At 50.3% G+C, this 14788-nt stretch overlaps 1 protein-coding gene across 2 annotated transcripts; it reads left to right on the top strand.

Moving 5' to 3' along the window:
- The first annotated feature begins 51 nt into the window (after positions 1-51).
- LOC148774267 (uncharacterized) lies at positions 52-14588 on the top strand. Of its 2 annotated transcripts, none has more exons than XR_016035866.1 (7): positions 52-220; positions 445-480; positions 3913-4168; positions 4261-4298; positions 5644-5696; positions 12105-12203; positions 13228-14588. XR_016035866.1 is itself a non-coding variant. In XM_088830448.1 (7 exons), exons 1-7 carry the CDS (start codon positions 187-189, stop codon positions 5869-5871), a joined length of 462 nt encoding a protein of 153 aa, XP_088686574.1. In that variant the 5' UTR covers positions 52-186; the 3' UTR covers positions 5872-6465. The 2 variants fall into 2 exon arrangements, 1 of the variants encoding a protein (XP_088686574.1); XM_088830448.1 differs by lacking the exons at positions 12105-12203; positions 13228-14588 and adding an exon at positions 5752-6465 and having other exon boundaries at positions 3913-4050; positions 4126-4168.
- The last annotated feature ends 200 nt before the right edge of the window (positions 14589-14788 follow it).

The raw sequence follows: 14788 nt of genomic DNA, 5'->3' as shown, positions 1-14788 counted from the left end.
GCCCGGGCGCCGTGCTGGAGGGTGGAGGGGCACCGTCTCCGTCTTGCACAAGCATTGCTTCCCCTTCTGCCGGGCAGGCGATGCTGTCACTCGGCGGCCGGAGGTCTCCGGCCCAGGCGGCTCGGGCCGCGGTGCAGCCGTGCTGGGCGGGCTGCGCGCCGCGGGCGGTGCGGGCCGGGCATCGCCATGTCCCCGGGCGTCCTTCTCCTGCTCGGGCTCGGTGAGCGGGCCACGGGCGGTCCTGTGGGAGGCTGGGGAGGGAAGGAGGCGCCAAGGAGGGGTTCGTAAGCAGGGTCCTCTGCTGGGACTCCCGCCTGTGAGGCCCGGGACAGGGGACTGCAGGGCCGCATTTCTCCGGTTCGGTGTGGACATCACGACTCGCGGTGTTTGGGAGCCCACCGTGTTACTGGCCGACTTCTGTCACCAACTGTTTCTCCGTTGCAGTGTTTTGCTGGGACCACGGGATTTGGGCACAGACTGGTGAGTGGTGCCTGCCTTTCTCTCCCGGAGAACTTCGAGTTGGGCTGTGTGGACATGGGGGTGAGCTTGTGTCACCTTGACAGAGCCTCGGCCTCTCGCCGGCACCATCCCCTCTGCCACATGCTTCGTTTAATTAATTTAAATAATTTATTTTTATTTATTATTATTTTTTTTGGCTGCGCTGGGTCTTCGTAGATGGGCGTGGCCTTTCTCTAGCTGCAGTGAGCAGGGGCTCCTGTAGCTGGGATGCTCGCCGCGGCGGCTTCCCTTGTTGCCCGAGCATAGGCTCTTGGCTGCCCGGCTTCAGTGGTTGCGGCTCCTGGGCTCTAGAAGCGGACTCTGTTTGTGGCACACGGGCTTAGTTGCTCCTTGGCAGTGGGATCTTGCCGGACCAGTGGTGGAACCGACGTCTACTGCATTGACGGCCGATTCTTTACCACTGAGCCGCCAGTTGTTCAGTCCCTCGGTCGTGTCTGACCCTGCGACCCCATGGACTGCAGCATGCCAGGCCTCCGTGTCCTTCACTATCTCCTGGAGCTTATTCAGACTCATGTCCATCGAGTCGGTGATGCCATCCAACCATCTCATCCTCTGTCTTCCCCTTCTCCTCCTGCCTTCAATCTTTCCCAGTATCAGGGTTTTTCAAATGAGTCAGTGCTTTGCATCAGGTGGCCAAAATACTGGAGCTTCAGCTTCAGCATCAGTCCTTCCACCGAATGTTCAGGGCTGATTTCCTTTAGGATGGACTGGTTGGATCTCCTTGCTGTCCAAGGGCCTCTCAAGCGTCTTCTTCAACACAACACTTTGAAAGCATCAATTCTTCAGCGCTCAGCCTTCTTTATGGTCCTTTCTTTATACATCACTACTGAGCCACCAGGGAAGACTTTAATTAATTTTTTGTATTTTAATTCTTCAACATTTTGCCAATCTTTGGTGGAAAACCTCTTCCGCTCTAGAAAGCTTCCTGATCTCCAGCTATTCCCCATCGGCACAGATGAGTCACGAAGGAAATGCTCAGGTTTTGATTTAATGCAGAAAGAGAACACAGCTGAGGTCGACATTCACAGCGCAGATGCAGAGAACCGGGGACATTTATACAGGCCCCGGGTCCCCCTGTGGGTTCGGGAGTGTCACTTGTTGGGGGTGCTGTGCGTCCTCTCCGTTTGCCGTCACCTCACCTGTCTCCAGGTGGCTCAGTGGTAAACAACTTGCCTGCAATGCAGGAGACGTGGGTTCGATCCCTGAGTCGGGAAGATCCCCTGGAGAAGGAAAAGGCAACCCACCTCAGTACTCTTGCCTGAGAATTCCATAAACAGAGGAGCCTGGCGGGCTACAGTCCATGGGGTTGCAAAGAGTCGGATATGACTTAGTGACTAAAGAACAGCAACAGTAATTGCTTCCGGCTCTCTCAGCTATGGAAGTTCTGTTCACAAGGAAGGCACTCTTGATTAGGAGACAGACTTGAAGTAAAATGAAGACATCAAGATTTGCTAGTTCTGTGACCTTTGGCAGGCAGTTTCCTCATCTGAGCCCCAGGTTCCTTCTTCCTAAAGTGAAATTACAGGAGTTCTCTGGAGGTCCAGTGGTTCGGTGCTTTCATTGCCATGGCCAGGCTTCAGTCTCGGATTATGGAACAGAGATCCTATAAGCAGTGAAGCACAGCCAAAAACAATAATAATAACAGTGTTGCATCAGTTAAGATGCGATCCTGTGAATCAGACAACAAGCTTTTGCTCAAAGTAGGCATTGTTGTTTAATGTTAACAGTTGCTAGGTAACATCTGTTGAGGTTTTCCCATCTACCAAGTGCTATTCTCAACATTTGTACATATGAACTTGTTTTAATCTTATGAATCTATCAAGAGGTAAGTTAGTTTTTTCGTATTCCAGATATATTGAGCCCTGGTTGTGACCTCAACATTGGACTGTTTGGCATAGGTTTTTCATAAGTTAATGGAAATACAGTTGAAGTACAATATTATAGCAATTTCAGGTGTCCCTGGTGGCTCAGATGGCAAAGAATTGGCCTGCAATGCATGAGACCTGGGTTCCATCCCTGGGTTGGGAAGATCCCCATAAGTGACCAGCTACCCACTCTAGTACTGTGGCCTAGAGAATTCTATACAGTCCATGGGGTCACAAAGAGTTGGACACAACTGAGCGACTTTCACACTGTATAACGATTGGACATTTATATACCTTATGAAATGATAACCGGGATACGTCTGGTAACCATCTATTCTCATGTAAAGTTATTAGGTTATTATACATTCCCTGTGCTGTGTATTTCATCTCTGTATTTTTTTTTATTCTATAACTTAAGGTTAGTACTTCTTAATCCCCTTCAGGCATCTTGGCAGCCGCCTGGTTGTTCTCTGATTCTGTAGGTCTGCTCTTGTTTTGTCTTGTTCTTCAGATTCCACACGTGAGAGCCGGTGGCATTTGTCTTTCTCTGACTTATTTCACTTAGCCAAACGCCCTCTAGATCCGCCCATGGTGTCACAGATGTGCGACACTTTACTCCATCTTTTGCAGCGTTAACGAACCTCGGCAGCGTCGGGCCCCTGCTGCTGTGAGGCTGCTCTGGTCGTGGAGCGCGGGCGCCTCAGCAGTCGCAGCTCGCGGCTCAGTGGTGGTGTGCGGGTTTAGCCGTTCCGAGGCATGTGGGAGCTTCCTGGGCCGCGGATGGAGTCCATGCCTCCTGCTTTGGCAGGTGCATTCTTAACCACCGAGCCGCCAGGGAAGCCCAGGGTTGTGCTGTTCAGTCGCTCAGTCACGTCTGACTCTGCGGCCCCGTGGACTGCAGCGCGCCAGGCCTCCTTGTCCTTCACCATCTCCCGGAGCTTGCTCAAACTCATGTCATCGAGTTGGTGAAGCTGATCCAGCCATCTCATCTTCTGTCGTCCCCTTCTCCTCCCGCCTTCAATCTTTCCCAGCCTCAGGGTCTTTTCCAATGAGCCAGCTCTTCGCATCAGGTGGCCAAAGGATTGGAGTTTCAGCTTCAGCATCAGTCCTTCCAATGAATATTTTCAGGACTGATTTCCTTTAGGATGGATTGGTTGGATCTCCTTGCTTTCCAAGGGACTCTCAAGAGTCTTCTCCAACACCACAGTTCAAAAGCATCAAGTCTTTGATGCCTAGCCTTCTTTACAGTCCAGCGCTCTCATCCATACGTGACTACTGGAAAATACAGTAGATAGTTTTGTTGTGTAATTTGCCTCATTGCACAGAAGACTAACAACTTCTGTGTATTGGCTCATGTGTCTAGACTATTGTTGCATAGGTTCACCACAGTCTCTAAGACATCCACTGACTTGCTCGTATATGGAAGGTGCACAGTACAGATACAGTAAATACAATACGTCTTTACTGAAAGGGTGACTTGGTCCAGCTGGAGACCAACCGCAGATCTGGACTGTTCTCCGACTCCTAGACCTGCCTGAAGTCTACCGAAACCCTCTTGAAGAAAGAGCCCTTCCCGTCATGTCCGGGACTTCCGCCATCGGGCTCCTCCCTCTGCTCTTCCTCCTCCTCTTTTTCCTCTGCCTGTGCTGCTGTGGAGGCCAACAGGGTACGTCCTGGAAGGGGAAGGGGTCGCCTGGGGGGCAGAGCGTGGGGAGGGGCTCTCAGCACCGCCTCTCTGTAGGTTCCACCGATAATGAAACCAAGAGCCAACCGGATTTTAACAGGTAGGAAAATCCAGACTCTTCCCAGTAGAAAATGCTGTTTCCATCTCATTCGTCAGACCCAAACCTTAATACGTCTGTCTCCTTTCTCTCAGCTCCAACCCTGGCATGGACTTCTCAGAAGAAAATCCGGGTAAGAGGCTGAGAAGGCGGGGGAGCCGGGCTGGGGGAAGGATGCCTTCAGGTGCAGATAGAGGGATCCCCGAAGAAGCGGAGCGGCTGGGGCGGGCCTTACCACGTGTGGCGTCACTGCCCTGCCCTGCTTCCAGTCCTCCGGCTGAAAGCAGCTGGCGTCGTTCCTGGGGGCTCGGAAGAGCTCCGAACCACAGTCCTTCCTGTCTCAGCGCAGAGAATTCAGTCAGAGCGAAGTGGTAGGCAAGAAGTGATTTACTAGGAAAGGACGCTTGCGAGGCTTCCAAGTGGACAGAGAAGGGGGTGCCACCCCCGAGAGTTTCCTGGGCTACAGTTTTACAGTCACAGGAAAAGTGGGGAGGGGGAGAAGACCTTCTCTGACTTTCTTGAGCAGACATCACAGTTCCCACATCAGCTCCTCCTCCAGGTTGAGCCGGTTCCCCTGGCCCCTCCCCCAGGTGTCAAGCGAGGTCCACAAATGATTGTTCTTTTTTGATGTGAGCAGAGAGCATGTCCCACGGATCATTGAATTCGGCGCTCCCTGGGCAGGCTGTGGGGCTCACGCCACTGTCACGCGTGTGTATGTTCCTCGGTTCTTTGTCTCGTCACAACAAAAATTTGGAGTGACGGACATTAAAGCCCCGTCAGCGTGTCACAGCTCTCGGGTCTTGGACAGACCGTGTTATAGCTCTCAGGTCTTGGGTGGACCATTTTATAGCTCTTAGACAAATCGGTGTTACAGCTCAGTGTAGAAGATAGCAGGAAAATCCATCTTCGAGGCGTGAGGGCACGTTTGTCCAAAGACGCGAAGAGAAGAGCGGCCCAGCGCGCGGGGGAGAAAGAGAGAGAAAGAGCGTAGGCCCGCGGGAGAGGGAGAGGGAGAACAAGCGCTTGGCTCCTCCTTTTATATGTTTTCCTCCCCCTGGGCCTGCCCTATGCACAGTGGGCTTAGTCAGGAGTGCTGTTCTACCTGCAGTCTTCACTCTGGTCCTCGGACCTTCCTTTGTTCTATTTTCGCGGGCTTTTCCCTTCCTTGTCTTTTGGCCACCGCCATTTTGGACTCCTTTTCCCTATTCTACCTATCTAACACCACCACTGTTTCATTGTTGGGGGCAGGTCTCCTGCTTCTGTTGTGTCGTTCTGTTGCTAAGCAAGCCTGCTTTCTGGAGTCCCCCACTTACAGGGGTCTCCCATACTGTTTCCTACCTACAGTCCCCTGGGGGACTGACTGTTGAGTCACCTACGTGGTCCGCCCACTCTGGCCCGTCACGGCTCTGAAATACAGATGGCAGGACTGGGTGATCAGAAGGCCCTTCCTGGAAGCCTGGCCTCCTCTTTCCTTGCAGACGGTGTCTCGGGGCACCTCCCGCCGGAGGAGGACAGACAGAGGGACATGCACGTGAGTCCCCCCCCACCCCCGCCCCGGCCCCGCCCCTCACTTTGTGTCTTCCCAGATCCACCCCGAGGCATGCCCATGGGGCTCTTCTGAGTCCTCCGCTGAGCCGCACCAGGATTCCTGCACGGGGAGTGAGGTTTCACTCCCGTCTTGCAGCCCTGAGGACTCCTCAGTATAGCCCCGCCTGGTCCCACCTTCAGCTCGTCCAGAGAGCAGAGCTGGAGCTGGCTGTGTGCACTCCATGGTGCAGGTGCCCCTTAAGGAGTGTGGTGCTCATGTGCCCACAGCAGTCGTCATCTTGTGTGTGAGTGAGTGTGTATGTGTGTGCGTGCGTGCACCTGCCCAGTCGTGTCTGACTCTCCGCGACCCCATGAATCACAGCACGCCAGGCCTCCCTGTCCATCACCAACTCCTGGAGTTCACTCAAACTCACGTCCATCGAGTTGGTGATGCCATCCAGCCATCTCATTCTCTGTCGTCCCTTTCTCCTCCCGCCCCCAATCCCTCCCAGCATCAGACTCTTTTCCAGTGAGTCAACTCTTTGCATGAGGTGGCCAAAGTATTGCAGTTTCAGCTTTAGCATCAGTCCTTCCAGTGAACACCCAGGATTGATCTCCTTTAGAATGGACTGGTTGGATCTCCTTTCAGTCCAAGGGACTCTCAAGAGTCTTCTCCAGCACCACAGTTCAAAAGCATCAATTCTTCGGCGATCAGCTTTCTTCACAGTCCAACTCTCACATCCATACATGACCACGGGAAAAACCATAGCCTTGACTAGACGGACCTTGGTTGGCAAAGTAATGTCTCTGCTTTTTAATATGCTATCTAGGTTGGTCATAACTTTCCTTCCAAGGAGTAAGTGTCTTTTAATTTCATGGCTGCAATCAGCATCCGCAGTGATTTTGGAGCCCAAAAGAATAAAGTCTGACACTGTTTCCACTGTTTTTCCATCTATTTCCCATGAAGTGATGGGACTAGATGCCATGATCTTTGTTTTCTGAATGTTGAGCTTCAAGCCAATCTTTTCACTCTCCTCTTTCACTTTCATCAAGAGGCTTTTTAGTTCCTCTTCACTTTCTGCCATTAGGGTGGTGTCATCTGCATATCTGAGGTTATTGATATTTCTCCCGGCAATCTTCATTCCAGCTTGTGCTTCTTCCAGCCCAGCGTTCCTCATGATGTACTCTGCATATAAGTTAAATAAGCAGGGTGACAGTATGCAACCTTGACGCACTCCTTTTCCTATTTGGAACCAGTCTGTTGTTCCATATACAGTTCTAACTGTTGCTTCCTGACCTGCATACAGGTTTCTCAAGAGGCAGGTCAGGTGGTCTGGTATTCCCATCTCTTTCATTTACTAGAGAAATGCAAATCAAAACTGCAAGGAGTTGTCAGCTCACATGGGTCAGAATAGCCTTCGTCTAAAAGTCTAGAAACAGTAAAGAGTGGAGAGGCTGTGGAGAAAAGGACCCCTCCTGATGCTGGGATGTAAATTGTGAACAGTCAGGATGGAGGACAGGGTGGGGGCTCCTTAACAGGTGAAAAGTGAGCCAAGTTACACCACTCCCTAACCAATTACAGAAAAAGAAACTCCAGACCGGTTAAAGAGCTGGATGGAGGGACAATTACTCTAACCCTCTTGAGGAAACTATATTAATAGCAGAACAGGCTTTGATAAAAATCACAGCAACTTCTTTCTGGAGCCACTCTTAGAATAATGAAAAATAAAACTGAATGAAAGGGCCCTCATTATCATCAAAAACTTTTGCATGGCAATGGAAACCCTAAATGAAAAGAGAAGACAACCCTAAAAATGGGGGAAAAATGTTTGCAAATGAACTTAAAAAGCAAGGAGTTCATCTCCAAAACATGCAAACAGTTCATGCAGTGGTGGTGGTTTAGTCGCTAAATCGTGTCCAACCCTATGGACTGTAGCCCACCAGGCTTCTCTGTCCATGGGATTCTCCAGGCAAGAATACTGGAATGGGTTGCCATTTCCTTCTCCAGGGGATCTCCCCGACCCAGGAAGCAATCAATCTAATACAAAAATGGGCCAAAGACCTAAGTGGACATTTGTCCAAGGAAGGCATCGAGATGTCCATAAAGCCCATGAAGAGGCGCTCAGGATGACTGTTAGAGAAATGTCAACCAAAGTGGCAACGAGGTATTTGCTCACATCCCTTAGAACGGCCATCTTCCAGAAGATCTACAGAGATAAGGTGCTGCCCAGGGCGGGCAGGAAGAGTCTTCCTACTCTGTGGGTGGGGATGTAAAGGGTTGGGTGCCCGCAGGAAGGAAGCAGTATGGAGACAGCATAAAACACTAAATGCTGACTGACCGCCTGCAGTGACAAACTGCCTCTTGCCTTAGATCTGGAGAAATTCATAATTCAAAGGGATATGTGCACTGCTAGTTTTAGGACAGCACTATTCACAATATTTAAGACAGAGCACCAAACCAAAGTGTCCATCAACAGAGAAAAAAGGAGTTAACTGGTCCATCCAGACACAGGAATGCACTCAGACAACCAAAAAGAGGGGAGACGTGCTTTGGAAGCAGCGTGGTTGGACTGAGAGATTTATCATGCTGAGTGATATCAGTTAGAGAGGGAAGGAGAAATAACATACCACTTAAACGTGGAATTTATTAATTCATCCAGATAAACTAATATATAAATCGACTCACAGACTTAGAAAACCAACCTACCATTATTGAGAAAATGGTAGGGGAAGGGGGACATTAACAGGGTGGGAATAAGTAAATACACACTAATTATTATCAGATCACCCAAAAGAGCCTACAGGAGTAGCACAGGGAGCCCTCGAACACACTGAAAGTACCTATTTCGGAAAAGACCCCTCCCCCCCAAGTAGATATACGTCTAAACCAAGTTCTTGTACGTCTAAAACAAACACGTCGGAAATCAAGTCTACTTCAATAGAAAATAAGTGCTCAGTTACCAAAAGAAAAACAAAGAACGCCAGTGGAGTGTGAAGAAATGCTGTCACCTTCTGGCCATTTTTGTAACAGCAAAAACCTGTGCCGATGGACGCGTCCTCACCAGGCCTGTGGGGAGGTAAGGAAAGACCCCTGTCCTCAACAGATGTCCTCGGGCAGGTCCTGGAAGGAGGATTCAAAACAGGGCAGATGGTCAAGAGGCCAAGCTCCAGAGGTCAGTTTTACTCAACTGTTCTTTCAAAAATCACATGAAAAGCCTCCACATCCTGACATCTTATTGAAATGCAAACCGAAATTACAATGAGGAGTCAGCTAGACAGAGAGATAGGTATGCTCAGTCGTGTCGCCAGGCTCCTCGTCCGTGGGGTTCTCCAGGCAGGAATACTGGAGTGGATTGTCATTTCCCGCTCCAGAGGATCTTCCCGACCCAGGGGTTGAACCCGGATCTCTTGCATCGCAGGCAGATTCTTGACTGTCTGAGCCACCAGGGAAGTAGCATAAGCAGACTCAGAAGACCACACATACACAGTCTGATTCCAGTTATAAGAAATACCCAGAGCAGGGCAGCTCTAGAGACAGAAGTACACTGGCAGTTACCAGGGGCTTCAGGAAGGGAGAACGGGGCGCTGTCACCATTTTGGTTTCTCTACAGGGGTAAAATGCATGGAAACGGAGAAGTGTTTTGAACAAGGTGCTCATATGGAGCAGTACCTGACAGATCTCTGTAATGGATGGTTTCGGCGAACTTTTCTTTGGAGCAGTGACGTGGGTCAGAAATATTCACAGAGGAAAAGCAGCACACTCAGCCCTAGAGCCCTGATGAGGGAAAGAGCCTGCATTTCACCCAGAAAATGTGAGCAGGAAAAGATGGGTGTGGCCGGAATGAGCTGAGCAGAGTCCTGACTGCAGACTGCAGGGGCGGGGTCAGGACGTGCCAGCCTTGGGGGGCGAGGCTTTATCTTCAGTTATAATTATAGAGCTATCTAATTAAACATATAAAGTATATGCGTGTGTGTAGTTGAAGGATCCTGGTGGCTCAGTGCTAAAGAATCTGTCTGCAATGAAGGAGACCCTGGATCAAGAAGATCTCCTGGAGAAGGGCATGGCAACGCTCCAGTATTCTTTTTCTTTTTTTTGCAGTTGAGTTCCTTTTCCTGACAACCCTGCAAACCACCCTCACTCCAGTACTCTTGCCTGGAGAATCCCGTGGACAGAGGGGCCTGGCGGGCTACAGGCCGTGGGGCTGAAACGCTTCAGACGTGACTGAGTGATCTTGCGTGGCTCATTTACAATGCTGTTAGTTTCGGGTGTCGGCACGGCAGCTCAGCGATGCACGTGTATCCACGTTCTAATGTGCACACGTGTATGTTCCTTCCCAGCCTCTTCTCCCTTTGGGTTACTGTTGACACAGACACTGAGTCGAGCCCCCTGTGCTGTACAGTAGCTCCTTCTTGTTCACCAGTTTTGTGTTGTAATTCCTCCCTCTTTTCTGGCTGCACTGTGTGACATGCGGGATCTGAGTTCCCCGATCCAGCCTCGGCCGCCTGCAGTGGAAGCGTGGAGTCCTAACCACTGGACCGCCAGGGAGGCCCCTGTTTACCTGTCTTATAGGTGGTAGTAAGCATATGTTAATCCCAAACTCCCAGCTCATCTCCCCCGACCCCCTGCTGTCCCCTCTGGTAATCACACGATTGTTTCTTATGTGAGCCTTTCTGTTTTGTAAATAGGTTCCTTTGGACCAGGTGATTCTTGAAGTAGGGAGGAGAGAGCTGTCCTGTGCATTAACCACTAGATGGCACTAGTCGATGCCCCATCCAATTGGGGGATAACCAGAAAATGTCTTCAGACGTTGCCGGATGCCCCTGGGGAGGGGATAGAATCACCCCCAGTCAGGAACTGTTGGGTTACATCATTCAGGGACTAAGAGGGCAAGATAGACTTGGGCATACAGATACCTCTTCATAATGCTGGAGAAGACTCTTGAGAGTCCCTTGGACAGCTAGATCAAACCAGTCAATCCTCAGGGAAATCAGCCCTGAAGATTCATTGGAAGGACTGATGCTGAAGCTGAAGCTCCAATACTTTGGCCACTTGATGCGAAGAGCTGACTCATTGAAAAAGACCCTGATGCTGGGAAAGGTTGAAGGCAGGAGGAGAAGGGGACGACAGGATGAGATGGTTGGATGGCATCACAGATTCAATGGACATGAATCTGAGCAAACTCTGGGAGGTAGTGAAGGACAGGGAAGCCTGATGTGCTGCAGCCCATGGGGTCAGAAAGAGCCTGGCGGAACTGAAGCAACTTAGCATGCATGCAAATTCAGCACAGGAGTTAAGACAGCCCAATGAAATGAACGAAAGAGAGCACTTTTCTCTCCCTCACTGGACAAAACACACACACACACAAGAAAGCAAGTGGCCCAAACTGGCTGTGGTAGCCACCTCCTGACCCTCTACCAAAGAGATTGTGTTAGGTTCCTCCAGCCGCTGTAACAAATACCTCACCTTGATGACTTGTTCAGTTGCTAAGTTGTCTCCAACTCTTTGTGACCCCATGCACTGCAGCACACCAGGCTTCCCTGTTCTTCACTATCTCCCATAGTCCATCCATTGAATTGGTGCTACCATCCAACTGTCTCATCCTCTGTCATCCCCTTCTCTTCCCACCTTCAATCTTTCCCAGCATCAGGGTCTTACCTAATGAGTCAGTTCTTCGCATCAGGTGGCCAAACTCTTGGAGTTTCAGCTTCAGCATTGGTCCTTCCAATGAATATTCAGAGTTGATTTCCTCTAGGGTTGACTGGTTTGATTGACTTGGTGACCTAGAACAAGATAAATGTATTCGTTCACAGTTCCAGAGGCCGGTGTCAAGAGCCAGGGGTGGGGGTGGGGTGGGGGGGACACACCCTCAGAGGCTCGTGCCTTTTGCAGCTTCTGGGGCTCCAGCCGCTCCTCGGTCGGGGCTGCATCATGCCTATCTCTGCCGTCCCCTTGTCTCCTCTTCCCCTGCCCTCTCTCTTCTCTTCTGAGGACACTTGTTGGAGCTAGGCTCCACCCAGATAGTCTAGGACAGTCTCATCTCCAGACCCGTACTGATATCAGCGAAAACCTTTTTCCGGGGACTCCCCTGGCGTCCAGTAGTTACGACTTCTCCTTCCGATGCAGGGGGTGGGGGTTCGATCCCTGGTTAGGGAGTTAAGGCCCCACATGCCTTGGGGCCAAAAAACCAGAACACAAAAAACAGAAGCAATATTGCAACAAATTCAATAAAGACTTTAAAAATGCTCCACATTAAAAAAAATCTTAAAAAACCCCCTTTTTTCCAAATTAGCTCCATTCACAGGTACTGGGGGGAGGACCAGACGTATCTTTTAGGGGAAGCACCTCCGTTCAACCTGCCACAGCGACCTGCCTTGGGGTGATGTCAGTAATTGTCGGACCCTTGTCTTGCAGGAGGAATTGCCAGGACATTGCTGAATCCAAAGCCTGCCACCCCCCTGGGCTTGTACTTCTGTGAAAAGGAATTCCTTCTTGCTTTTGCCTGGGGTGAAGGTCAGCTCAGCTTAAACCCTTTTTTAAAAATTGGAATATAATTGTTTTACAATGTGGTATTAGTTTCTGCTGTACAACAACGTGAGTCAGCCGTGTGCATACCTGTATCCCCGCCCTCCTGAACCTCCCTCCACCCCCAGCCCACCCTCTGGGTCATCACCGAGCACTGAGCTGCGCTGTCTACTCAGAAGCTTCCCACTAGCCATCTATTTTACACATGGTCGTGGGCACACGTCAGTTCAGCTTAAACCCTTCATGTCCCGTGATCGGCAGCCCAAACCATCCCGACACAGTTCCCAAGCCCCAGAGGGCAGCATGAAGGATGTGACCCCGGCCTGGCTTCTCTTGATGAAGAGCCCACCCAAGCTCCCTTCCATGGCGGGCCTTGGGTCCGTGCACGACTTTGTCACCGTCTCCTCTGGGCTGCTTCTGTGAGTTTGGGTTTTGTTTTGTGCCGTCTTGTTGTAGATCGGTTTTGATCGTCTTCCGTCCGTCTGAAGGTTGTAGGTGGGTTTGTGAACCACCTCAAAGCCTTCAGAGAAGCATTCAAGGGTGAAGCTGATGTGTGACTCCATGCCTGTTGTCTTCGGGGTTTCTCGGTTTTAGAAAGGAAGCGGATGTTGGTTGTGAAGGCTTGTGGTTAGCATCAGCCATGGGCCGCAGGTTGCTTGCATGTCCATAACAGAAGGATCTCCATGTGTTCAGAGGTTCTCATGGACATTTGGACCTATAACCCTCCCCCAGAGAGTGGGCTGTGGAATCAGACTCTGAATTCCAACCCCTCTTCTTGCTAACACACCCCAAGTTTTTTTTGCAAGCAGATAGTGGGGAGTTTGTGATTTTAAAAATCTGTTCCTTTCAGTTGAGTAGCTTGCAAAGAACCCTGGTGAAGGTGATCCCTCTTAATTTAAGCAGAAAGGATTTTTTGCTTAAGGGTTTAGAAAAGAACAGTGTGGTCGGCAGAAAAGTGGGTGCTCCCCCTGAGGTGTTCACATCCTAATCCACAGAACCTTCTACTTTACAGGGCAAAGGGAGAGCAAGGAGGATGATGGATTCAAGTTCCTAACAGTCAGTGTCAAAGGAGGAAGACGATCCTGGATTGTCTGGATGGGCCAAGCGATATCAAGAGGCCCGGAGAAGACTTGCAAGTCCCTTGGAATGCAAGGAGATCCAACCAGTCAATCCTCAAGGAAGTCAACTCTGAATATTCATTGGAAAGACTGATGCTGAAGCTCCAATACGTTGTCCACCTGATGGGAACAGTCGACTCATTTGAAAAGACCCTGATGCTGAGAAAGATTGAGGGCAGGAGGAGAAGGGGGCGACAGAGGATGAGATGGTTGGATGGCATCACCAGCTCAATGGACATGAGTCTCAGCAAGCTCTGGGAGATAGGGAAGGACAGGGAAGCCTGGCGTGCTGCAGTCCAGGGGGTTGCAAAGAGTCGGACACGACTAAGCGACTGAACAGCAACTTCTGCACTGGCAGGCAGATTCTTTGCCACTGAGCCAGCAGGGAAGTCCTGCTGATGTACTTTTCCCCTTTCTTTTTTAAAACGTTAATTTATTTGGCTGTATCTGGTCTTGGTTGTGGCCTGTGGGGTCTAGTTTCCTGACCAGGGATGGAAAATGGGGGTCCCCAGCATTGGGAGTGCAGAGCCTTAGCCACTGGACCACCAGAGAAGTCCCCAGTGTACTTTCTGACTCTATTGATTTCACTGACCCATTGGGGTTTTGATTTGCGAGCCCCTGTCACCTTGCTTATTTAACTTATATGCAGAGTACATCATGAGGAACCCTGGGCTGGAAGAAGCACAAGCTGGAATGAAGATTGCCAGGAGAAATATCAATGACCTCAGATATGCAGATGACACCACCCTTATGGCAGAAAGTGAAGAGGAACTCAAAAGCCTCTTGATGAAAGTGAAAGAGGAGAGTGAAAAGGTTGGCTTGAAGCTCAACATTCAGAAAACAAAGATCATGGCATCTGGTCCCATCACTTCATGGGAAATAGATGGGGAAACAGTGGAAAGAGTGTCAGACTTTATTTTTTTGGGCTCCAAAATCGCTGTGGATGCTGATTGCAGCCATGAAATTAAAAGATGCTTACTCCTTGGAAGGAAAGTTATGACCAATCTAGATAGTATATTAAGAAGCAGAGACATTACTTTGCCAACAAAGATACGTCTAGTCAAGGCTATGGTTTTTCCCGTGGTCATGTATGGATGTGAGAGTTGGACTGTGAAGAAAGCTGATCGCTGAAGAATTGATGCTTTTGAACTGTGGTGCTGGAGAAGACTCTTGAGAGTCCCTTGGACTGCAAGGAGATCCAACCAGTCCATTCTGAAGGAGATCAATCCTGGGTGTTCATTGGAAGGACTGATGCTAAAGCTGAAACTCCAATACTTTGGCCACCTCATGCGACGAGTTGACTCACTGGAAAAGACTCTGATGCTGGGAAAGGTTGGGGGCGGGAGGAGAAGGGGACGACAGAGGATGAGATGGCTGGATGGCATCACCGACTCTGTGGACATGGGTTTGAGTGAGCTCCGGGAGTTGGTGATGGACAGGGAGGCCTGGCGTGCT

The sequence above is a fragment of the Moschus berezovskii genome, chromosome 22, assembly GCF_049115385.1.
Source record: "Moschus berezovskii isolate FMDL1 chromosome 22, NW_MosBer_1.0, whole genome shotgun sequence".
NCBI lineage: Eukaryota > Metazoa > Chordata > Mammalia > Artiodactyla > Moschidae > Moschus > Moschus berezovskii.
This window is presented reverse-complemented; position numbering and strand designations above follow the sequence as displayed.

Excerpts from the sequence above, each read along its gene's own strand:
- LOC148774267 (XM_088830448.1), top strand. The coding sequence starts at position 187 with ATGTCCCCGGGCGTCCTTCTCCTGCTCGGGCTCG. Across the intron at positions 4,051-4,125 it reads CTGCTGTGGAGGCCAACAGG|GTTCCACCGATAATGAAACC; the intron begins GTACGTCCTGGA and ends GCCTCTCTGTAG. Across the intron at positions 4,169-4,260 it reads AGCCAACCGGATTTTAACAG|CTCCAACCCTGGCATGGACT; the intron begins GTAGGAAAATCC and ends CCTTTCTCTCAG.